Source organism: Periophthalmus magnuspinnatus, chromosome 4, assembly GCF_009829125.3.
Source record: "Periophthalmus magnuspinnatus isolate fPerMag1 chromosome 4, fPerMag1.2.pri, whole genome shotgun sequence".
Lineage (NCBI taxonomy): Eukaryota > Metazoa > Chordata > Actinopteri > Gobiiformes > Gobiidae > Periophthalmus > Periophthalmus magnuspinnatus.
In genome coordinates this window covers 22,295,889-22,319,980 of record NC_047129.1, presented here as the reverse complement: position 1 = coordinate 22,319,980, position 24,092 = coordinate 22,295,889, and the positions used below count along the sequence as shown (strand labels likewise).

Below are 24,092 nucleotides of genomic sequence, written 5' to 3'. Positions count from 1 at the left end.
AATACACAGAGTGCTCACTCCCACACGTGGTAGTCACTTACACAGATGCAAAGGAACGTCTTACTTGGACTTTAGAAATGTTTGGTTATTGATCCTTATCATGTGGTTCATCGTCAGCCTTTACACTTTTTGTTCTGTCATTCTGGCGGTGTGGATATGCTGCAGCAACTCTTCATATATTAATTATTATTAATCATACTGGGGAGTCCAGTCGAACACTGAAGTTTATTCAAGAATGCTTTGACCTTCATGCAAACGTATGTGCTTTAAGTGTTAGTTATTGACTTTAAAAATAAGTGCAGCAAATCCATAAAATCCATAGGGTTATTTTTTCAATATTTACAGTGCATAGCCTGCCCATTTCACAAATGGGATAGTCCCAAATCCCCCAACAGGTGAGTCGTCCTCTTATCTAGAGATGATCTTTGGTCGCAGCAGTCCCACTCGGGCATGTTTGTGCCTATGCTGCGCTGCGTGCGTGTGCGCGCTTTTGACCTGTAGTTAAGTTCTTGTCCCGTCAGCACTTTGGGCTCGATAAAACTCTCCTCCTGCCCTCGGTCTCTCTCTTGCGAGTGGACACGAGCCGTACAGGACCACTACACCCAGATTGGAGCTCCGGACTTCCCGTAATCTCCAACATGACTACCGCTGCACAGCCCATTTTCTCCAAGGGAGAGGACTGCAAAGCCTCCTGGCACGACGCGAGCGCCGGCTACAATGAGGCCGACACGCACCTGGAGATCATGGGCAAGCCCGTGATGGAGCGATGGGAGACTCCGTACATGCACTCGCTGGCCACCGTAGCTGCGTCTAAAGGTAGTGTAACTTCAGGACACGCGACTTCCATTATCGGACACGGGGCTGCGGGTTGCTATGAGTCCGAGAATGGAAACATGGTACGGCAGGCTACATAGATTATGCACGGATTTTTTGCATAGTGTTTGGTTTCTTAAGAAGTTTAAATAGTAAGTAAGGCTCTTTCCTTCAGTTCATCAAATAAAAATGCTTAGTGCAAATTTTAGATCATAATAAAACCTATAAATGTGCAATTGAAATCTTAGATTATTAAATAATTTATGCAGCAGTCCTCGAGTTGTAATCATTGGTGTTCTTATAAAGCACGTAGTTTGATCAAGTAACAAAATAAAGTTAGTGCATGTTTTTTTGTTTTTTGTTTGTTTGCTTAGAATAGTAGTTCCTTTTAAGAAGAACTTGTTATTAAGTGTTAATAAGTAGTTGAATATGATTGACAGTTTTATGCCTTGGCTTACTTTCATCTATCCAGTTGTTCTTTACTGAGAGCTGGCACAAAGCAAACATATGCTACATTTCACAGCATATTTGAATGTTGTTAAATAGCTTATTTGCTTTCTATCCTAAGTGTGTATCAGGAATTCATGTTGAGCTACTTATTTTTGAATGTTGTTTCAAATGTAACAAATCAAAAAGAGATTTTAGTGGAGATATCCCGACCACGTGCTGTTATCTGAGTTGTAGTAGGCGACGTGTAGTAGGAGACACGTGGGCGCTCCTCTGTGTGTGTGTGTGTGTGTGTGTGTGTGTGTGTGTGTGTGTGTGTGTGTGGGGGTGTGTGTGTGTGTGTGTGAGGCTCTGGTGTGACTCTCTGCAGCTGTCAGCTCCACTCATGACACTCCTCCAGAACCCTACAGAGAACTGGCTCATCTGTCTCTTTGAAATCAGACACAGACACACCCTACTAGTGTGAGAACATGCACCCTACAAGACAAGTGTGTACGAACATGCACCCTGCGAGACTAGTGTGTGAGAACATGCACTCTACGAGACAAGTGTGTATGAACATGCACCCTGCGAGATTAGTGTGTTCGAACATGCACCCTACGAGACAAGTGTGTACGAACATGCACCCTTGAATCAGTTATGGAGCGTAGTTCAGGAGGAAGGGGAGAATAAACTGAAAAGGTACCATCATCCATTTCTTACACCTGGGACACCTGGGTGTGGTCAGAGGAGCACAGTGCCGTGATTGGACAGTGGTCCAAGAGGTGTGGTCAGAGGAGTGCTGACGGTGGTCAGAGGAGTGCAATTCCATGATAGGATGGTGGGAAGCCAATGTGAGAGGTGGGCCTGAGCCAGACCCTGAACTGCACTGGGAGCCCTTGGAGACAGCGGAAGACAGGCGGGATTGATCATGTTTAGATGCACTGAAGAGAAGCTGCACTGTCGCATTCAGGCCGAAGTCTAAAGCAGAGGAACTTGTTCAGAATCAGAATCATAATCCTTTTATTGCCATCATTTGTAAACACAGTTCACAAACTAGGAACTTATTTTGGTGATAAAGTGCAACATAAAAACACACTGAATAAATACAAATACAAATAAGGGCATGCACGAAGTAAAAAAAAAGAAAAAAAAGATATGCTTAAAAATCAAATCAAATACTTAAAGGTAGAAAATATATTCAACAGCAGCATCGGAACAACAGTGCAAACATGACTTATTAAAGTGACCGGTGTTGAGTGTCCAGTTTTGTGCAAATATTCTAAAGTGTTCATGACACAAACGGCAGAGGGGAAGAAACTGTTCTTATGATGAGCGATTCTGGTCCCAATAGACCGTAGCCTCCTGCCAGGGGGAAGTTGCTCGAATAGTCCATGTCCAGGATGAGAAGTGTCAGCTGCTACAGGGCCTGCTCACCCCCGAGTCCTGGAGACGTACAGGTCCTGTAGCGATGGAAGGCTGCAGCCAATCACCTTCTCAGCAGAGGCACAATGCGCTGCAGTCTCTGTCTGTCCCTGGCAGTGGCCCCAGCGAACCACACAGTGATGGAGGAGGTGAGGATGGACTCAATGATGGCCGTGTAAAACTGCACCATCATCTGGACCGGCAGCTTGCGTTTCCTCAGCTGCCGCAGGTGGAACATCCTGTGATGGGCTTTCTTGATGAGGGAGCTGATAGTTGGCTCCCACTTGAAATCCTGGGTGATGCAGGTGCCCAGGAAGCGGAAAGAGTCCACAGTGGTGATGGGGGAGTCTGTCAGGGTGAGGGGAGGCAGGAGGGCTGTGACTTTCCTGAAGTCCACAATCATCTCCACTGTCTTCTGAGCGTTAAGCTCCAGGTTGTTGCTGCTGCACCAGGACACCAGCCGGTCCACCTCCCTCCTGTAGGCAGACTCATCACCGTCCGAGATGAGTTCAATGAGGGTGGTGTCATCCGCAAACTTAACCAGTTTGACGTAGTCGTGGCTGGAGGTGCAGCAGTTGGTGTACAGGGAGAAGAGCAGGGGAGAAAGTACACAGCCCTGTGGAGATCCTGTGCTGATAGTCCGAGTGTCCGAGACATTCTTCCCCAGCCGTACGCGCTGCCTCCTGTCCGTCAGGAAGTCAGTGATCCACCTGCAGGTGGAGTCAGGCACATTGAGCAGAGCGAGCTTGTCCTGGAGCAGAGCAGGGAGGATGGTGTTGAGCACAGAGCTGAAGTCCACAAACAGGATCCTGGCGTAGGTTCCCGGGGAGTCCAGATGCTGGAGGATGAAGTTAAGGGCCAGGTTAATGGCGTCGTCTACAGAACGATTGGCTCTGTAGGCAAACTGCAGAGGGTCCAGGAGGGGGGAGGTGAAGGACTTGAGGTGGTGCAAAAACTGATCGTCCCTGGGTGGGTTCAAACCTCCAACCTTTCGGTTAACAGCCGAACGCGCTAACCGATTGCGCCACAGAGACCTACTTCAGTCCAGTATCAAGTGCATTAAAATAATCCATCCTGTGCACCCTTATGAGAACATGCACCTAAGACATAATGTGAGATATGAAGCACCCTTAAAGGTCCATGCGAGGCAAATTTGTGAGAACTGGCACCCTACATTCACCTACTACACTAGTGTGGACAGGGAGCACCGTAATGAGAACATGCACTCTACAAGACATGGTGCAAAGGAACATGCACCATGAAAACAAATGGAGACTTTGCATCCTGATCCTCCATATAGACATAGTTTTAGTTGGGTTTTTTTTTTGTTGCATAATTTTCATATTTTCATATTGTGGTGCTCTGAGAATATTTAATCTACTTTATACTGTTATAGTACACATGCAGCTTAAATGCCAAGTCTATTTATAAGCTTCTCAAGAAAATAAATGCTACTGACCTTTCTACTGCTGTGTGTGTCCAGCAGGGCTGCTTCTGGGGCCATGTGTACTACTATGTTCTCAAGGGCCCTTAGATTTGTACGGTAGAGTCACAAAGACAGACATTTTTTTGTTCTTACATCTACAACGAAAAATGAGTTGAAGTGAATGGCCTAACTTTACCACTTTCATTAATGTTAGGAAATATAGAACCAGTCTCTGTGTATTTAGTAATTGTCACACCCAGTTTTAAGCCAAAGTGAGGAAAGTGATAAAGTGATAAAGGGGTACTGCTTTGCCTGGAGAATTAGATTAATATCAGACCTGCAACTAACAATTATTTTAGTAGTGTATTATTTATTTTATGTATTCTATTTGACATCCAGATTTAATGATGCTGCTGTCTGTTATAAAACATAATCTTTTGGCATGTGTTTACAAATCTGTATAGTCCAGGTGACGATTACCATTATTAGAATGCAGTTATGACTATTTTGTCACAAATATAGATCCTCCCAGTGTTTGTAAACAGAATGCCTGTGCTCTAAAGCCTGGTACAATTCCATTCATTCGCTCCAATGCATTTTCAATGGGGGAGTTACCGTTAGCCTCCAAACAGCACAAACTCTGAAAAAATAGTAGTAAAAAAATTGTATAAAATGTAGTGGGTCACAACAGTTTGTCAATATTTTTTTTTATTTCATCAACACCACAATTCCTGCTGACAATATTAAAACAAATGGGACAGAATGTTATTATTGACACCTTGCAGTGGGGGAATGGTATGTTCAGCAGTTACTATAGTGACACAATGCAGACATTAGCAAACACTGTCAAAAAAGTTTTATGAAGATGTGAAAACTCAATAAAAAATACATTACGATTTAAACATTACGTTTTCAGGAGGCTGTGATCAATATGAGTGTTCCTCCTGTTTAGGTGTGAGTGAATAACTGAAAAAACTGTTGGCTAATCCTAGCTAACTTGTTACTGTAATGTTATTTGAGAAGTACTTTTTTAATAGTTCAAATTAGCTCACCTGTTGTAGTTCCAGCTAAATTAGTTTTTTATTGTCAGATTGTGTTAAATTAGAGCTCAGGTTAAAGTCTTAATTAGAGTAACAGAGCTTCAGACAAAACAGTACCCACTGATTGATTAATAGATCTTACACAGACGACATTACAACTTTTGGAATTTTATAAGTGAGTGGCAAATTTACTGACCTTGTTGATATTTAATATAGATAAACAAAAGTGAAATTATTCATTCACAATAGTTTTTGAAAGTGGTGCTTGTGAGTTGAAAAGATTTTAAGCCTTAAGTGGCAAGTTTGTGGAGCTCATCTCAAACAAACAATAATATGGTTCAGGTTTTGGGGAGATTGGAGAGCAGGGGTGTCCAAAGTATGGCCTGGGGACCAAATGTGGCCCTCAGACCAACTTTTGTTGGCCCTTAGGCCTCCTGCTGAATTGCCCAAAATGATCATAGGCAGTACTTTTTGCTGCTAATTAAAATATTTTTACCCCTGTAACCTCAGTACCATCACATTGCATTATGATACAAGTGGACAAAAGTTTGGACATTGTGAGTAAGTAAGTCTCTGCTTCTGTTGTAGGGACTATTACACCTCTGATCACGTAGGCCAAGTTAACAAGGGCTGAACTCTCAGTGTGGGGTTGGCACAGCACAAAAAAGGCATTTCTCTATTAATTGTCATCCAATTTTGCATTCTCATGCTGTGATTGGTGCTGTCTGCAGGTGGGCGGGTCCTGGAGATCGGCTTCGGCATGGCCATCGCTGCCACCAAAGTGGAGTCATTTCCCATTGAGGAGCACTGGATCATTGAGTGCAATGACGGAGTCTTCGCTCGCCTGGAGAACTGGGCCAAAACACAGCCACACAAAGTACATATTAACATACTGTTTCTGTGTATCTGTCGTGTACATGGTGTGTACATGAGGGCTGGAATTATAATGGTCTGGCAATGTTAAAGTGAAACTAAACACTTAATACACTTTTTCCCAACTGTTTATGGTGTTTGAATAGCATTGTCTCCTTCCTAGTCCTAGTCATTTTTGGCCATTTTAATATAAACTAGGTACATTTGCAACTTTCTGGTCAAACATGCCTAAATCAAAGTGTGTGCGGCCTTCAGAGGCTTCTGTAAATTACAGTAGTTGGTGACATCACACAGGACTACCTTGATTACAGCCAGGTGTTTCTGATTACAAACACCTGGCTGCAGGGGTGGTGTTTGAAGTGTGGATACACGTCCTCCAGACCCTGCCCCTCCTCCTCCCATCCTTCACCATCCTCTCCTCTCACTCTCCCCTTTAGTCCTCCAGGTACTGCCCAGTTTAGCAGCTCTATTTGAAATCTAGTTGTGGCTGGAGTTTATTTCTTCTTCTTCTTTATGTTTTATTATGTTTGTATATCTTAAGTAAGTACAGTACAGGAGATAGGGGCAAAGTGAAACATTTCTGAGCACCTGTGCCTCAAATCCAGGACAGTACAGGTTTACTCAAACATGCATGAATCACTCAAAATAAAACTTTGAGAAAGCTAATGCTAAGGAACATCATTACAACATGGTTACAAGCTCATTAAAGTTTACTATTTTACAGATAAGGCCTCCTTAAGATAGCAGTCGATAGCAATATCGCAGTATTATCTGGGACTTATCTTTTGCAGTGGATCAAATTGTAGTCTCCTGGTACTAAAATTTCTGAAAAATTGTAAAAAAGCAGTGGACATTCAATTATAAGGGCCTGTGTGTTTACAATGACTTGCATTTGTCATTACATCACAAAACGCAACACTAGTCTTTTTTTTTTTTTTTTTCATTTACTCCCAAGACTAGGATGGTAATTGGATGGAGAGGAGAGTGTTAGATGGAGCAGAGGATCCAAAGGCAAAGGTCAGGTGGAGTAGAGGATGCAGAGGAGAGGGGCAGATAGAACTTATTGTGGTATAAAACAACAAAACATAAAAAAGCTAATTTTTTTCATCGTACAGTTATATTTTGATTCCATCCACACAAACATGAGATGATCCACCATTTTGTCTCATAGTTTGTCTTCTTCTTCTTCTTCTGGGTGCAGGTGGTCCCTCTTAAAGGCCTATGGGAGGATGTCGTCCCCACCCTGCCAGACAACCACTTTGACGGTAGGAACTCAATCTTCACACATACCACGTCATCCCACTAAGGCTGCATTCAACATCCCCACGTCACATCAAATTTGGGACTAAACTAGGAACTAGTGGTGGAAGAAACACTCTGTTTTGTTATTTAAGGAAAAGTACAGCTACAATGGTAAAATGTTACTCAAGTAAACGTATTGCATTAAAATTTCTACTTAAGTAAAAGTACTGAAGTACTCGCTTAAGTTTTTTTTTAATTGTAAATTTTTGGTAGCAATACAAATCAGTTTCTTAATTTTCCTACTGAATTTTGCATGTACATTTTTTGTTTGCTCAAAGGCAGGATTTGAGCTCTTTTTTTTGTAAAGCCCAAAATCACAACAGCAGTTGCCTCTTAAGACTGAACATAATGATTGATTTAACAAACAGAAAGTTAGAAAATCAACAATGAAACAGACATTAGTCAATAACAGACAAGCAACTTAAACAAGCAAATGGATAACTGTCCCAGAAGATCCCCTGTCCTTAGACCCTCCTTCTTGGCAAGGAAAAACTAAAAAAAAAACATCTGTGGAAAAAGAGAAACCTTGAGGCGAACCACAGTGAAGGAGAGATGCACTCCCATGGACGGGCAGGCTGCAGATGTGTCCAGGACTAATGTGCATCCATTTGCAGATAGAATAGAACTACTACATTCATGATGCCATGAATGTTCTAAAATAACATCTCAAGTAGCTTTACTTTTCAGTCGAGTTAAAAAATGAAGCGTAGTAGGAACTACTTATTATTTGCTACTTTCTATCACTGTCAGAAAATAAACCAGGACTTAACCAGGTCTAGAAGAGTACTAAACCAGGACTAAACTAAGACAAGTGTGAACGTAGCTTTTGCCTTGACTCTTAGCACTACATTGTTAATCTTTGGTCAACATCTTTGGCTGATAACACACAGTGAACAATGGATAGTCATAAATATTTCAAATTTTAGATTACATTAATAGGTAGTACTCAATCACATTTGCTGGAGTAACTTTTTAATAAAATTGTACTTGTCAGAGTAATTCTCAGATATAGATCAGACAATATATTTGTGTAACATTGTAACCAAAGTTGTGGTTAGTCTTCTGAGTTTGAGTCTACAAGTGACAAAATCTTTGTTGACAATACAAAATGATTTGAACATTTGTGTTTCTTGCACTGCTCTTTCAGATATGATTTCGTTTGTTTCATTTTTATGTCTATCCTTTGAAAATACCAGATTTTGTTCATTATTTAATGTTTTGTCCAATTACAGTCACTTCCACATATAAATCAAATGTTATGTCAAGTTACTCTTACAATTACTCTTACTTGAGTGTTATTTTCCCTAAATACTTTTCAACTTGCAAAAAACCACAGTATGTCACTTTTTAGCTAAAAAATAGACTAAAATATGCATGCAAAAAGCATGTTCTTGTTGGTTGGTATTTTCGTTAATTTTATTGCACTGAAACACCTGAAAATCATGCATCCTTACTGTGAACAGGCTTGCATCTCCACAAACCTGACTTTTACTTGGCCTGGAGGAAGGCTGTTTGTTTCCATAAAAATGTTGTTCCTTTGGCTCTAATCTTCCACAGTATGGCATAAAACAAATCTATCTCCACGGAGAATGTCCCAGAGTATGGCTGTTTTTTTCATGGAACTATGCAGGTGACGTGCCACCTCCAGAAATTTACATACTGTACCTTTAAGTAATTTCTTGGACCACAACTTCGTACTTCTACTTGTACTTGAAATATTATTAACTAATGATACTACTACCCAACTAAACACCCTTGTCTTGGATATTTATAATGTAAATATCCCTTCCCTTATATGAGTTATATGAACATACATTTGTTGCAGGAATCCTGTATGACACCTACCCTCTGTCAGAAGACAAGTGGCACACACACCAGTTTGACTTCATCAAGGTAAAACTGTCTCAAGATGGCTGCTTCAGTGTTCACAGAGACTGGACTTACCTAGAGAAGTAACTAAAGTGTCTGCATGGGGTCTTATTCCATGTAAAAGCTGCTAATCCTGTAGTTTAGACCTCTACAAACATGTTCTGAAATGTGTGATTAGTTTAAAGTTCAGATTTCGGTCTTCTCAAATGTAAACTTCAAGACTGCATTCATATGACATCAGCACATTGTTGAGCCCCTCTAGTTTGACATGAGCTGGAGGACAGGTCAGAATTCTATGGTGGATTTTCTGTTGAACTACCAGATTGCATATTTGTTGACCTGGTTTATGGTTATTTGGCCTATCCACATGAAACAAAAACTGGCACAAAGTTCTTCAACATCTTCTCTGTCAGTATAAACAAACAAAAAATAAACTTTTGCTTCAAAAAGTGGTGCAACCAACCCCAAAAACTTGATTGTTGTCAGCTGAAAGACTTTAAGCCATAAGATTAGCATAGCAAATTTGTGGAGCCAATCTCAAACAAATAATGATAAAGTATTGGATATTTTTTGCAAAAACAGTGCATCTCCCATAGAGTTGTATCTGTGGGTTTCAAAATGATGAAAAATTAGGAGTGTTGCCATAGCAATCAACAATTTAAAAGAAAAAATATATCTTTAAAATGGGAAAAAGTCCTCAAAATGATGCATATAATAGGAATCTGAAACCCATACAGGCCCCTGCCCTCCATTTCAATCTATAACGTCATCAATTTCTAGAGTGCGAATGCAAACTATACTGTAAAAATGTGGCCTTGTACAAATGTATGTTGTATGCACATATATTCCTCATATAACCTTGATGCATATGTCCAATTGGATTCTAAGACTGTAGCCCTTTAGTCGATTAATTGGTTGATGGAGTCTTAGTTGACCAAAATTTGTATTAGTCTACTAAATTTTGTTTTTTTTAGATTAGAAGGATTTATATGGGACAGCAGCAGATAGTTAGAAGTTAGTGAGTGAGTTGGCTGAAGATGTTGTAATTTTTGGTATTTATATGTAAAAAGGTAGATTCAAATCATGACTTACAAGTTGAATCAGTCTTTATATAAATATATTGTTTTCTAGTACTTTTTTCAGCATAAATAGTTTTTGCATGAGCTCCTGTGCAGATTTTGTCTTGTAAGTTCAGTTTGCCACACACCCTTTTTAATCGACTAATGGTTCTACAGGATATGTCTTTGGTCGATTACAGCCTTATAGGATTGTAAGTGTTTTGTATATAGTATCTAAGCTTGTTGTTACCCCAGGGTCACGCGCACAGGCTGCTGAAGCCCGGGGGAGTGCTCACCTACTGTAACCTGACGTCCTGGGGAGAGCTGCTCAAGACTAAGTACAACAACATCGACAAAATGTTTGAGGTGAGCGAGTTCAGTGTGTTAGCGCAGTGTGTCCAATGACTCCATTAAACCCCGACTGTGTAAAACATGCATCCTTACTATGAGCCTTTACAGAGGTTAGTATTATATACCACAGGGTGAGAATCAGACCGTGCGCATGAAAAATCAATTTTTTTCTGTATTTAACCTTCATTCAGTAAATATGTATTTTTCATAATTCAATGGTTTATTTGAAAAGATTGTTTTATGTGTAAAATTGGCCAGACATGCACATACTTGGGACACATAGATCATTTACAAGAGTTTAAGAGTTTAAATTTAGACATATTTGAGGAAAAAAGAAAAGAAAAAACTTAAATATTAAAAAAAAAAAATTCTGTTACATAAGATATCTAAAGCTAGGAATTCTATGTTACATTTTTTTTTTCTCCTACTTGTTTCTGTGGAAATGTATTTTATTTGCACTTACTTAAAGAGGTTTATGCATCTGTTTTTTACGTATATATGTCTTTTATCAACTCAACCGACAAATATTCCTTAGATTATCAGCCCTCTCAATATACACATCTGTATCATTTATGAAACAGATGATTGCAGTTGAGTTTACCGAGTTCACGCACAGTTATAGTTAATCTTCAAACAGCCGAACGTGTTAGATAAAGATAAAAACCTCCAATCTTCTGTCAATGATTCCAGGAAACGCAGGTGCCCCATCTGCTCCAGGCCGGATTCAAGAAGGACCACATCTCCACCAGCACCATGGACATTGCACCCCCAACCGAGTGCAAGTACTACGCCTTCCACAAGATGATCACGCCCACCGTCCTCAAGGAATAAGAGGGAGGAAGCCATTTTGTACAGTATGACACTCACCTTGCCCTCACCCTGCAAAGTCTGTTATCAATAAAACATCCGTCCAAATGTACAAATGTGTGTTTTTATTGTGTTATGTTGTAGTAGAAGTAATAGTAGTAGTAGTGGTCAAATGCAGAGGACAAATTTCCCTACATCCACCCGAACACTGATGCAGGCAAAGTCTCAGTCTTGAAGTCCTAACTAGAAAACAGGGAATACTTTATTGAAATTGGAAAATGTGTCTCAGATAAAATGTCCCTGACCTGTGGGATGCCCCAGGAGTCCATTCTGGGACCGCTGTTGTTCAATCTCTGCATGCAGACTTGAACTTTAACAGCCACATCAAATCAATAACATCTGCAGTTTTTTACCATCTAAAAACATTTCAAAAATTAAAAGTATGCTGTCTAACCAGACTTAGAGAGACTTATCCATGCATTTGTCTCCAGTAGGTTTGACTACTGTAACGTCCTGCTCACTGGCCTCTCCAAACGAGCCTTAACACAGCTGCAGTACATCCAGAACACTGCTGCTCGGGTCCTGACTAGAACCAGGAAGTACGAGCACATAAGTCCTGTGCTCAGGTCTCTCCACTGGCTCCTGTAGCTCAAAGAATAGACTTTAAAGCAGCTCTGCTTGTGAACAAGTCTCTTCATGGCCAAGCACCAAAGTACATATCCGACATGTTAGTGTCATATGAACCATCTCACACTCTGAGGACTTCAGGGACAGGCCTCCTGCTGGTGCCCAGAGTCAGGACTAAACATGAGAAAATCAGCATTTCCGTTTTCTGCAGCTAAAACCTGGAACAATCCTCCTGAAGATGTGAGACAGGCCTCTACTACAATGTTTAAATCCAGGCTCAAAACGGTTTTGTTTAGCTGTGCATACGACAGAAAGGTTTTTATTCTGCACTCTTCTCTTTTACTCTTTTGCTGTTCATTTTGTGAGAAAAGTATATTTAAAATACACAAACCCAGAACTAAAGGTACCTGTACTATATATAGAAGGTACAGCACAGATGAACAGTCCTGGTTACAGTATTACTGATAAATGTTAAAATAGGCACCATGTGAAATCTTTAGCACAATGGAAATCATTTATGAAAGCATTTGTAGCTCATGTGGCTTTGTGCAGATGTGTGGCAGCATTTAGCCGAGTGTGCATGTTCAGGTCTGTCCTGCTGGAATAAGTCACAGCTGGAGCCGAGTCATTCATCATCTGAGAAGTCAGGAGGCAACAGCAGCTCTGGGTCTACAGTCTCCACACAGCCTCCTCTACACACAGTCTACTCTGCACACAGCCTATTCTATACACAGCCTACTCTACACAGAGCCTACTCAACACACAGTCTACTCTGCGCACAGCCTACTCTAAATTTATGGGCAGACCTGAAAAGGCATGTGCGAGCAAGGCGGCCTACAAACTTGGCTCAGTTACACCAGTTCTGTCAGGAGGAATGGGCCAAAATTCCTGCCAACTATTGTAAGAAACTTGTGGAAGGAAATCTAAAACATTTGACCCAAGTGATAAAGTAAAGTAAGATTAAAGGCAATGGTAACAAATATTAATGAAATACATGTCAACTTCTGACTTTGAAGAAAGTAATGAAAGTCTTAAAAAATCCTTCTCACATTATTCTGGCATTTAGCAAACAGAAATAATTCTGGTAATCCTAATTGACCTAAAACAGGAAAGGTTTAGTCTGATTTCATGTCAGACAGTGAGGAAAAAAAGCACATGTGTCTTTTTATATAGTGTATGTAAACTTCTGCTTTCAACTGTAGATGACCCATCTGTATTAAGTATTTTTGGCTGATAGAATGAAGTGATGTCATCTGAAATACAGCAATAGAGTCTACACACTACTTCTACTCTGAACCTGGGCTGAAGACACCAGCAGCTGCTCCACCTTCAGTGCTTGATCTGAGAAAAGGTGACTTCCATAGTTAGGACATCACACCATTCTATTGTCCTGTATCATAGGCCCTTAAAGATCAGAACATACTGTTTTATTGCTCAAAAGTTCCTTGAAAAACATGCATTCTTACTGTGTTTTATGCCACTGATGTAATAACAATAAAGCAGGATAATCCCAAATATTATAGTACTACAACTAAAATAACAAAAATATCCTCATTAATGCAAAGGAAATGTACTCACGACAATTACTGAGCACAAACATATATTGTTCCAGCTATCTAAAATTAAAAGATTATCGTGACAGGCCTGCTGGTGCCGTTACTTGCTTGTAATCGAGAAATAAGTAAATAAATAGTAAATAAAAACATCATGCAGTAGCATCTAGTCTTGTCATGATACTAAAATTTCAGTGTAGATATTTTCATAAACAAGTATCTAGTTTCAACATTAGTTTTAGTATTGAATTTCGATACTTTTGACAATGGAAACAAAGAGTAACGCTAACCAGGCTAATACAGGTCAATTCTGTGGAGTGGTGAGTCAACTCAGTTACATTTTAAAAGGTTTGACATGACATGAGACCTTCAGACCTCCTCAGCCACTCAGAAAATACAACTACTGGTTAAAACTACAATGTACTACACAAATATCAATGCCTAAACCTGCACATTACAGTTTAACATTCCAGTGTGCAGTATGTTTGTAGATTAACTCAGGTCCCTCTTTGACTCGAGAGCATAGGGCCACAAGTTTGAATGTGTTTAATTTAAGATAAGCCCAGAGTTAAACTATTGCTTCCAAGGGTGTTGTTTATCACTACTGTAACAGGTTAGAGTGCACAGACATAGATCTTATACAGGCCATGGAGAGGACAGGAGTGACCCAAGGACCCGTGTGTGCAGGTTACAGCAGGGAGTGGCAGAGAGTCTGTCAGATGGACCCTGTGTTCAATGTGAGAACACTTGAGTTTTTTTTCCTTAACTTGAATTTCAAGTATATAAGGACAGATATCGGAGTGGGAAATACGGACAGAAATCTATATGAATTGAAAAAAAAAAGGCCTTTTTATCTTTTTCTTATTACAGAGCCTGTCTCGATAATTACTATATCGATACATGACAGATGAAAGAATTTTTTTAAAGGTAAATATTTATTGTGAGTAGTTTTCCCTTGTACTACTGGGGAACCTTTTGTTGTTTTTCCATTTTTTGATAAGATTGGAGCTGTAAAAAGTGAAATAAATAATGTCTATGCTTATTATAGATACAAACCAATTACTTAAGTGCTCATTCTGTTATTTATTTATTGCAGCTCACATTTCTCACATGTTGTCTAAGTTGTTGACTAGAAAGCGGCAAATTTACATAGTTTGCTGTAAAATTGCACAAAAAATGGACTAGGAGCAGTAGATATTGCTATTAAAACACCATATACACAGTTTAGTGTAGAGTTTAGTACAAGAAAAGTTGATTGTTTAGTTCCACTTTCAGTTGTAAAGAAATGTATGACTTTAAAGAGACTGGACAGTGAGTAAATGACAATAGAGGCTTTATTGAAGCTGAGTGTTGTTGCTCTGAACATGAAAGCCCAAAATAAAGTAGAATAAATTTACACAGAATGTACACACATACATATATAGACACAATCACTTCCGATACCAGATCCGCATCTTTTTCTCTCGCTTGATTTTCTTCTGGAGCTGTAGCGTCCCGTAGAGAAGTGCTTCAGCTGTGGGGGGACACCCTGAGGAGCGGGGGGGGAAATAGCATCTTCAGTGATAAAGACCATGTCATGTAAACACGATACAGGAGATGCAGGTTTTAAAGAGGAGTTATTACACTTCTATGAGGTATTACGTAACTGTTAACACATAATACAAAGCACTTTTTTGTGAAAATGCTATACAAGCCAAAAAGGTTGAATTATTTTTGAGACACCCCCCGTTGCACGTTGCATCAAGTTTGTGAAGTTGCAGTGTATTGTTTTGTATCCCGTTTTTGTATATTTATAAAAAATGGCCATATGGGATCATGGCCTGGGCTCATGGGGTGAACAAAGAATGATGAGGGGACCATGTTATAATAGTGTGATGATCTGATATTTTGTCTTAAATTCAGGGTTGGCACTTTTTGTTGTTTGTGTAACTGTTTATGCGTTGCTGTTAATGTAAATGCTTTTGTATGGGACACTTGATTGCTATGCCGACAAGTTCATGCAAGGGTTTAATTCGTTAGTTATTGTTCAGTTAGGAGACCTACTCTGCGGAGTTGACACTGCTATTGTTTTGTTCTTCTTTTTGGCATGGATTATGGCCTAAAGAAGCCCTTGTGTTCAGCAAATAAACAACAAGAAGTAATTTGTTTCCTTACACCAGAACACAACAATATGGTAAAAAGTCAAAGTCAAGTCAAAGTAAAGAAAACAGTTAAGAAGAATTAAGAGATAAATTCATCATTATAATCTTCAAGTATCTTTGAGTATTAACGTGGCATTTCATGTTATTAAAAGTATCCCCCCATGTTAGTAAAAGTAACCCCCCTCCCGTTGTTCAAAATATGCACAAAATATGCAAGTCCAGGGACCCACAAAACTTCTCTGGCAGAGATCTTTGGACCCTCAGAACCCAGATTATGTCAGCACTGTAACTATAACCGTCTTAACTTTACCTGGAACATAAATGTCGACTGGTACGATTCGATCACATCCCCTGACTACAGAATACGAGTAGTGGTAGTAGCCTCCTCCATTGGCACAGCTGCACAGACAGAACAATGCACAATACAAGATTTTTACATAATATGGTTTCACAGATATCATCATAGCCTAATCACACATGTATCCACGTTATTTGTCAGGGACCATGTACAATGTATTAATCTTACAAAAGAAAAGATGAAGTGCACCAGATTTAGCTACTGCTACTTTCCTAAATCTGCTGTCCCTGGGCAGGTGAACATACTAAAAGTACGCATTTAATTACAATTACATCATAAGACTAACTTAGCACATCATTAACATTTGTAATAAAAACAATAAAAGACTCTGCCTTATGCAGTTTTACCACATGGCTCCCCACGGTTTATTGTTTATGTACCGTATATTATAACAACAAATCATGCCATACACAGTGCATCTCATGTGGTCAACCATACCTGCCCATAGAGATGACGTAGCGTGGCTCGGGCATCTGGTCGTATACCTGTGGGAGAAATACGCTTGCTGTAATTGCCAAAAACAACGTATTAACATGTTCAATAAGTTTCACTTTCAGTTTTGACAGTCTGAGTCTCCCCTCTCTCCACCGCATCACTCCCCCTTTAAAGTGCCATCACATTACAATTTGTGTGCAATTTGCTACTGAAATTACAGCATATCAGGTTTGTGAAGTTGTTGGATATTGTTTTGTAGCCTGGTTTTGTATATTTATGTAAAATGGCAGTGCAGGAGCCTGGGTGATGTAGAATTGTGAGCTGAGCATTGGACAGACTCGTATTGCTAACCATAAGAAAATGTCTTTAGGCATGTTTTTGATGAGGGAACAATGTTATAACATGATAAAAAGCTCCAAAAAGGCAATTTTGCATAATGCCCCCTCTTAAGATGACAGCATTTGACCGTAGACTCTGACTCAGAGGTGCAACGGCTGCTGCATACGGCCCCAAGGCGGCTATGCCAATCCTCCGCCGGCTGCAACTAATCCTACTGCGTTTACACAGATCTACTGTTCATTCTGCGCTCTGCAACAACCAACTGTGTGCTGTCTGAAGGAGGCACAGCGAGGAATTACTCATGCTCATTTAGGTTTAAATAAACAGTTATTTGAAAATATCACCCTTAAAATATGTTATAAAAGTATAATATGGGTGCTGATGGCTTCATCGAGCCAGGACCTGCAGCAGGCACTGGGGCGGTTTGCAGCCGAGTGTGAAGCGGCTGGGATGAGAATCAGCTCCTCCAAATCCGAGGCCATGGTTCTCGACCGGAAAAAGGTGGTTTGCTCTCTCCGGGTGGGTGGTGAGTCTTTGCCCCAAGTGGAGGAGTTCAAGTATCTCGGGGTCTTGTTCACGAGTGAGGGAAGGATGGAGCGGGAGATTGACAGGCGGATCGGTGCAGCGTCTGCAGTGATGCGGTCGCTGTATCGGTCCGTTGTGGTGAAGGAGGAGCTGAGCCGGAAGGCGAAGCTCTCGATTTACCGGTCAATCTACGTTCCTACCCTCACCTATGGTCATGAGCTCTGGGTAATGACCGAAAGGACAAGATCGCGGATACAAGCGGCTGAAATGGGTTTCCTCCGCAGAGTGGCAGGGCGCACCCTTAGGAGGAGCTCAGTCACATGGGAGGAGCTCGGAGTAGATCCGCTGCTCCTACACGTTGAGAGGAACCAGCTGAGGTGGCTCGGGCATCTGCTCAGGATGCCTCCTGGACGCCTCCCTAAGAAGGTGTTCTGGGCATGTCCCACCGGGAGGAGGCCCCGGGGAAGACCCAGGACACGCTGGAGGGACTATGTCTCTCAGCTGGCCTGGGAACGCCTTGGGATCCCACCGGAGGAGCTGGAGGACGTGTCTGGGGTGAGGGAAGTTTGGGAGTCCCTGCTTAGACTGCTGCCCCCGCGACCCGGCCCCGGATAAGCGGAAGAAAATGGATGGATGGATGAATATGGGTGCTGGCATTGTTAAGATTTTACTTGATACTTTACTCTGATCAAAATAAATAATAATCAATCTATAATAGTGCAATATTCAAATTAAATTAACATGGCATTATTTTCTGGTCTATTATGATGTTGTTTCCTCATCAAAACATACCTAGAGTTTTGTTTGGTTCCATTCACACATGTTTAACACATAAACCCTGCATATTTTTCTCACAAACATCAAAACACATCCGAGGTAATGATATACTGAACTGTTTCCACACCTACCCCTCTTCTTTATTAATAAATCCTTTTCTGAAAGCTCAGACCCTAGACTCATCATGAGCAGATAGAGTCATACTAACCTTGCGGAGAGCAGGGGCCATCTTGTTTGTGAGTGTCCCAGCTACGATCATGACGTCAGCCTGTCGCGGGCTGGCTCTGAACACCACTCCGAAGCGGTCCATGTCATAGCGAGGAGCAGCCATGTGCATCATCTCCACAGCACAGCAGGCGAGCCCAAACGTCATGGGCCATAGGGAGCTCTGTGGGGGAAGACATGGATAGTTAGAGAAGCAGAAGGGGGAGAGGCTTCACATTTGATCACTGCATTTAAGAGAAATATACAACTATATCATTGACACTGACATTGTCCTTAGGCAAGACACTTCACCCACATTGTCTATTATTAATTTTGTCTTTGTGTGTTAATGGTGGTCGGAGGGGCCGATGGTGGAGATTGGCAGCCTTGCTTCTGTCAGTCTGCCCCAGGGCAGAATGTAAACTTTTATCTAGTCTTTATACCACATAAAAAGGAAGGACACAGTTATGATGTCCTATAGGCTCTACAACAGTTTTAGACAATATGTTGTATAGATAAAATGTGCGACTAATTCATTTGCAACCTAAGGTAAATGCAAGGTTTTTGCAGTTCAAAATGCAGCAGCCAGGCTCTTAACAGGAACTAAGAGAAGAGAACGCATCACCCCAGTGCTGGAGTCCGTTCACTGGCTTCCTATCGAGTTTAGAATTAAATTTGAAGTTATCCTCCTGACATATAAAGCCATAAAGAGCATGGCCGCATCATAACTGCAAGATGCTATAGTACCATATTATTCAAACAGAGCACTCTGCTCTCAAAATGTCAACAGCATTCACTATTCAGTTCACCTGGAGTTCGTTCATTGCTAGTCACATGTAGTTCCCTGTCCCACCCCCCTCTGGGGAGTGCAACTGTTTCAGATGCTTGGCCGCTGACCGCCCAGTGATGACTGGACCCTAGATTCCCCCTGATCTGGACCCTCCCTTCCCTCACCTGGCTGGATGACCTGGTGCCTGGCTGGGGTGACCTGGTGCCTGGCTGTCTCTTAGTTGAGTGGGCTCTGGCCCTACAGACTTGAGCTCTATCTGTAAATGGATGCACATTAGTCCTGGACACATCTGCAGCCTGCCCGTCCATGGGAGTGGATCTCTCCTTCATTGCGGTTCTCCTCAAGGTTTTTCCCATTGGGTTTGTTTTTAGTTTTTCCTTGCAGAGATGAGGGTCTAAGGACACGGGACGTTCTGGGACATTTCTCAATTTGCTTGTTTTCTATTGATTAATTTGCTTGTCTGTTTCTCTTTCATTGTTGATTTTGCAAATTTTCTGTTGGTTAAATCAATTCTCATGTTCAGCCCTAAGAAGCAACTACCGTTGTGATTTTGGGCTTTGCAAAAATAAATTGAATTGAAACTAAATTCACAGAATTGGAAAGTGTCACTAGCAAATGTTACTTCAACTCCAGATTTCACATGCCTAAAACTTTATATGCTACATTAAAATATTGCACAAGACTTGGGAAGTCTACAGTAGATAATGAGCAGAGAGGTCACTCACCCTACGGGCCCAGTTGACCAGGTCGTCCAGTTTAGTGATGACGTACTCTCCTTTGCTGCTGACCGCTGAGGGCTTGGCAGCAGCCACCGCCATGCTCTTCTCTCGTACTGGAACCACACTGGCAAATACACAGGGGTCAGCATATTCAATGCAATTCAACTCAATTTTATTTATATAGCACATTTGAAATACAACTTAAGCTGCCCAAAGTGCTTCACACAAACAGCAACAAACAAAAACAGATATACATAAAATACGACACATAGGCAATAAAACAATAAAAAGCATCAAGATATCCTGCCCAGCTAGAGCCAAATGCCAGGGAGAAGAGGTGGGTTTTTAGTCTGGCCTTAAATTGCTCTACAGACTAAGAGGATCTAACGGGGAGAGAGAGACTATTCCATATTGTGGGCTCTGCCACAGAAAATGCTCCGTCTCCTCTGGTTTTGAGCCTGGCCCTGACCACGGCAAGCAGGAGCTGGTCAGCTGACCTCAGGGCTCTGGGTCGAGTATTGGGCTCCAGTAGCTCTCTCAAATATTGAGGACCCATACAGTGCAGACCTTTAAATACAATCAGTAACATTTTAAATTTCACCCATTATGAAATAGGGAGCCAGTACAGGTTGCACAGCACAGGCGCAATGCGCTCTCATCTCTTACTTTTTATGAGCAGCCGCACATGCTTCAGTTATTAAATCAGTGGATTCCAACCTGTTTTGTCTCAAGTGCCCCCTACCCCTAACACACAAATAAATCTGTTACTATAGTATATTACCATTTATTACTATAGATTTTCTTGTTTTAAATGATACTGATGTCCAAAAATCCTCTAAAACATTACTAAGTATGTACAATAGTATTGTCACAATACATTAGACTCAACAGTCAATACTGATACGACGATGATAATAAAAGCACTCAATTTTTGTATTTATTTGTATAATTGAGATTCTCATTCCAAGCTTTGGTGAAAAGTTGACAGTCCTGAAAAAGGGTTGAGAATCACTGCTCTAGTCTGTGACCAGTTTGATCAAATCTAATTTTCTGATCTTTCTGTGGTTGCCATGGTCGTGGTTCGCTGCTCTCGCAGCCGACTGGCTGGCACACTGAGCAGTTTTTAAACTTTTTACATTTTTATCTTACATTTTTAACCTAATTTTTCAGGTTAAGAAAGTTTGGATTGTGTGATTTGAGCAGTTAGAGACTTTTTACAAAAATGCAATGGGCTTTCTACACCAAATATGGCAGAAGAGGCCAGAGTTCACCTGGCTTCCCCTGGACACTGTTGTGATGCCCGAGCTTCAGGACGAAGAGGAGGATGTTAAACACCTCACACTGCTCTGACACTGTATCTGATGTCCCTACCTGTTGAGTTTTTTACTATTATTGTATTTTAATGTGCTTAAATTGCCCCTCAGGGACAAATAAAAGTGTTATTGATTGACTGAATGAGAAAGTCAAATTAAACAGACAGCACTTTATATGTAGGTTTACATTTTGGAGTATTGATTAACCGAGTAAGTTTGATATCCCTCACCTGGTGGATGTGCTCTCGGTCTTGACATGACTGTGCAAACTCTTCTGATGAACTATGAGGGCGGACAGGGGCCTGGAGAAACACAACAGGACAAGTGAGTAGTTTGGGGGCAATAGAAAACACCTGGAGAGAAATACGAATCTATTTAAACACATTGTTTCTAAGTGCTTTTTTGTGCATAAATAGTAGTTTTTGCATGAACTCCCATTGAGATGTAGTCTTGTGAAAGCATTTTGGGTGAGAGACAGAGATAGTTTTGCCCGCTTTTTCACTCCCTTATTAGGCGGCTATCGCTCTTTAGTTGGCCAAGAATTTCTTTAGTCGACTACATGTCTACTGGAATGTGCCACTGTATGGGAGATAAACAGCAGACAGAGAGTATTAAACAGGTCTATTGCTTACAAATTCCTTGAAAAGTGTGCAGTCTTACTGTGATTCATTGGGCACACCTCAACAGGTCTAGCCTGGTGTCAGCAGTTTGTGTAAATGGAGCAAGTTTAATATCATACTGTGGAACATTCCAGGTAAACTAATATATCCCTGGAGACACAGAGGTGGCTGACCTCCACCAGAAAAGTTACAGGGTGCACCTTTAAGATAATACTAAATAACTTAAGAGAGATTCATGTTATAATGCATTGAATGTACAAATCTGGTCTACATTTTACCTCAACATGTCGAACTTGTTTACTTTTTGGATTTCTATACCATGTTGATAAAAAACAAAAGAACACTCCTTTACTCATACAATACACCGTTATTTTTAAACAAACTGGATTCTTAAATATTACCAAATACTATAACTATGTAAATTAACAGACTGCTTGCTACGCCCCCTTGTGGCACTAATTGTTACTATAATATTTTTTATTACTTATACTTAATAATTAATAAAAACCTCAAATATATGGTAGCCTGAACTGATGTATGATTTAGAGATGAGCTGATATAGATTTTTTGAGCTGATATGATATTGGACATTTGCCCAGCTGCTGTGGCTGATAACCGATATTTAGCTTTTAAAATCCATAGTAAGGCCCAAAAATGTGTCTTAAGTTGAAGTAAAGACCACGTTTCACATTTGTAAAAATAGTAACAAAATGTATTTAACTGGGATGTAAAATAATGTGTTGTTTGTGTAACATACAGCCACATAATGCTCTTCTATATCAAATATCAATATCAGCTAAAGCACATATTGAGGAATTAGTAGAACAGATATAACTCCTCTCCCCAGTTTATGGACTGTACAGCTACATCTTCACTTAAAGTTATGTAATGTTTATGTGAGTAGTTGACAGCTGTATAACTTATAAAAAATGGAAACTGGGGTTTATTACATATTTTACTCCTGCCTCCTTTTGAGCATTGTCAGTTTATACAGAATTCATCTTTGACTATTTCCACAAAAAGCTGAAATAAACAAACCCAGCTGATCTGGTTTAAAAAAGCCTCAATACAAATGCTGCACAAATGAGTTTCTAGTTCAACACAAGTTTTGGTATTGATTTTATGTTTCTTTTTCTGACAGCCCTATAAAATGATTTCTCTCTCTTACCTTGTGGAAAAGGAGCCAAACATGGCCAGGCGGGGCGCTGCAAAATAACATTACACAAGTGAGACAACGAGCCTGTTATGTGTGCACAGAGCTGGACAATAGAGGATTTTCTACTCACAACAGAGAAAGTTATGAACAATTACTAAACCATACATTGTGCCGGTCAGATAATTTCGTCCAGATACTACTGTCTGGCAATAAGTAGACTGTGGGACAGGATTAGCAGCGAGGCTAACACAAGGTCAGTGCGCGTAGCGGTTAAAAGCTGCACATTAAGGGCACGGACAGCGAAGACACGTCAGACAATGCAAGGTCTGAGGGCTCACTTCGAGATGACATGGTATATATAGCTGTTAAATCACGGCAAGTCACAGAATAGTAAAATAAATGTAGCCAAAACATCACTCACCGACCAACGCCGCCATCTTTGAGACAGTGATGACGTCAGAGGGTTTCCGGTGCGTGTGTGAGCGCGAGGCGAGCAGCTGATGGCGCTAAAGGCACGAGGACAGCGCACGAGGGAAATATATCCAGTCTAAAAATGAATTTAAATGTTTTCCATATTCAAACTAAAATCCAATGTAAGGCGAGACATTGCAGGAGAATGGGAAAAAATATTGAACATACCTACATACAAAAACAAATTTAAATTAATTCAACTTTTGTTTTCATATGTTAAAAAAAATATATGTATGTAAATATGTGTAAAATTGCACATATATGACATATAAATCAGAAAAATAGACAGCCGGGTTTACATTTCTTGCTTCATTTTTACATTTTATAAGTATTTTAAATTATTTCTTCTATTATTCTATCATTTGTATGTCAGAACACAATAGAACACCGGTGTTGTTTAAACATACACAATCAGTAAAAAAAAATGTGTATGGTTTATTTACCTTACCTCTTTGCTATACAACTCAATTTATCTTACTTCATATATTTGATGTCTTCTGTGTGAATAAAGTAGTAAAGTAGCAAAAATAAAGAAGAAAAAGCACTGAACGAGATGGTGTGTCCATACTTTTGACTGGTAGTGTACACCATAATAATATGTTTTATTTTAAATATTTTCCTTTAAAGATGCACTAAATCTTCTGGTGGTGGGTCTGTCTGGAAAGTTCATGACA

The 24,092-nt window shown here is 40.4% G+C and overlaps 2 protein-coding genes and 1 non-coding gene across 3 annotated transcripts; 1 reads left to right on the top strand and 2 right to left on the bottom strand.

The window, feature by feature from the left end:
* The first annotated feature begins 450 nt into the window (after nucleotides 1-450).
* Nucleotides 451-11,506, top strand: gamt (guanidinoacetate N-methyltransferase). Its single transcript, XM_033965669.2, has 6 exons — nucleotides 451-816; nucleotides 5,862-6,007; nucleotides 7,205-7,268; nucleotides 9,131-9,198; nucleotides 10,488-10,598; nucleotides 11,274-11,506. Exons 1-6 carry the CDS (start codon nucleotides 639-641, stop codon nucleotides 11,412-11,414), a joined length of 708 nt encoding a protein of 235 aa, XP_033821560.1. The 5' UTR covers nucleotides 451-638; the 3' UTR covers nucleotides 11,415-11,506.
* trnan-guu (transfer RNA asparagine (anticodon GUU)) lies at nucleotides 3,625-3,698 on the bottom strand. Its single transcript has one exon. It is a non-coding gene; the product is annotated as a tRNA-Asn (tRNA).
* Nucleotides 11,507-14,892: 3,386 nt separating the features above from the next.
* On the bottom strand, nucleotides 14,893-23,436 carry ndufs7 (NADH:ubiquinone oxidoreductase core subunit S7). The gene is made up of 8 exons (XM_033965411.2): nucleotides 23,369-23,436; nucleotides 22,960-22,996; nucleotides 21,402-21,473; nucleotides 19,865-19,982; nucleotides 18,354-18,533; nucleotides 16,508-16,554; nucleotides 16,022-16,110; nucleotides 14,893-15,098 (listed from the first exon to the last, which is right to left on the bottom strand). The coding sequence occupies exons 1-8, from the start codon at nucleotides 23,382-23,384 to the stop codon at nucleotides 15,001-15,003; spliced, it is 657 nt and encodes a 218-aa protein (XP_033821302.1). The 5' UTR covers nucleotides 23,385-23,436; the 3' UTR covers nucleotides 14,893-15,000.
* Nucleotides 23,437-24,092: the final 656 nt, after the last annotated feature.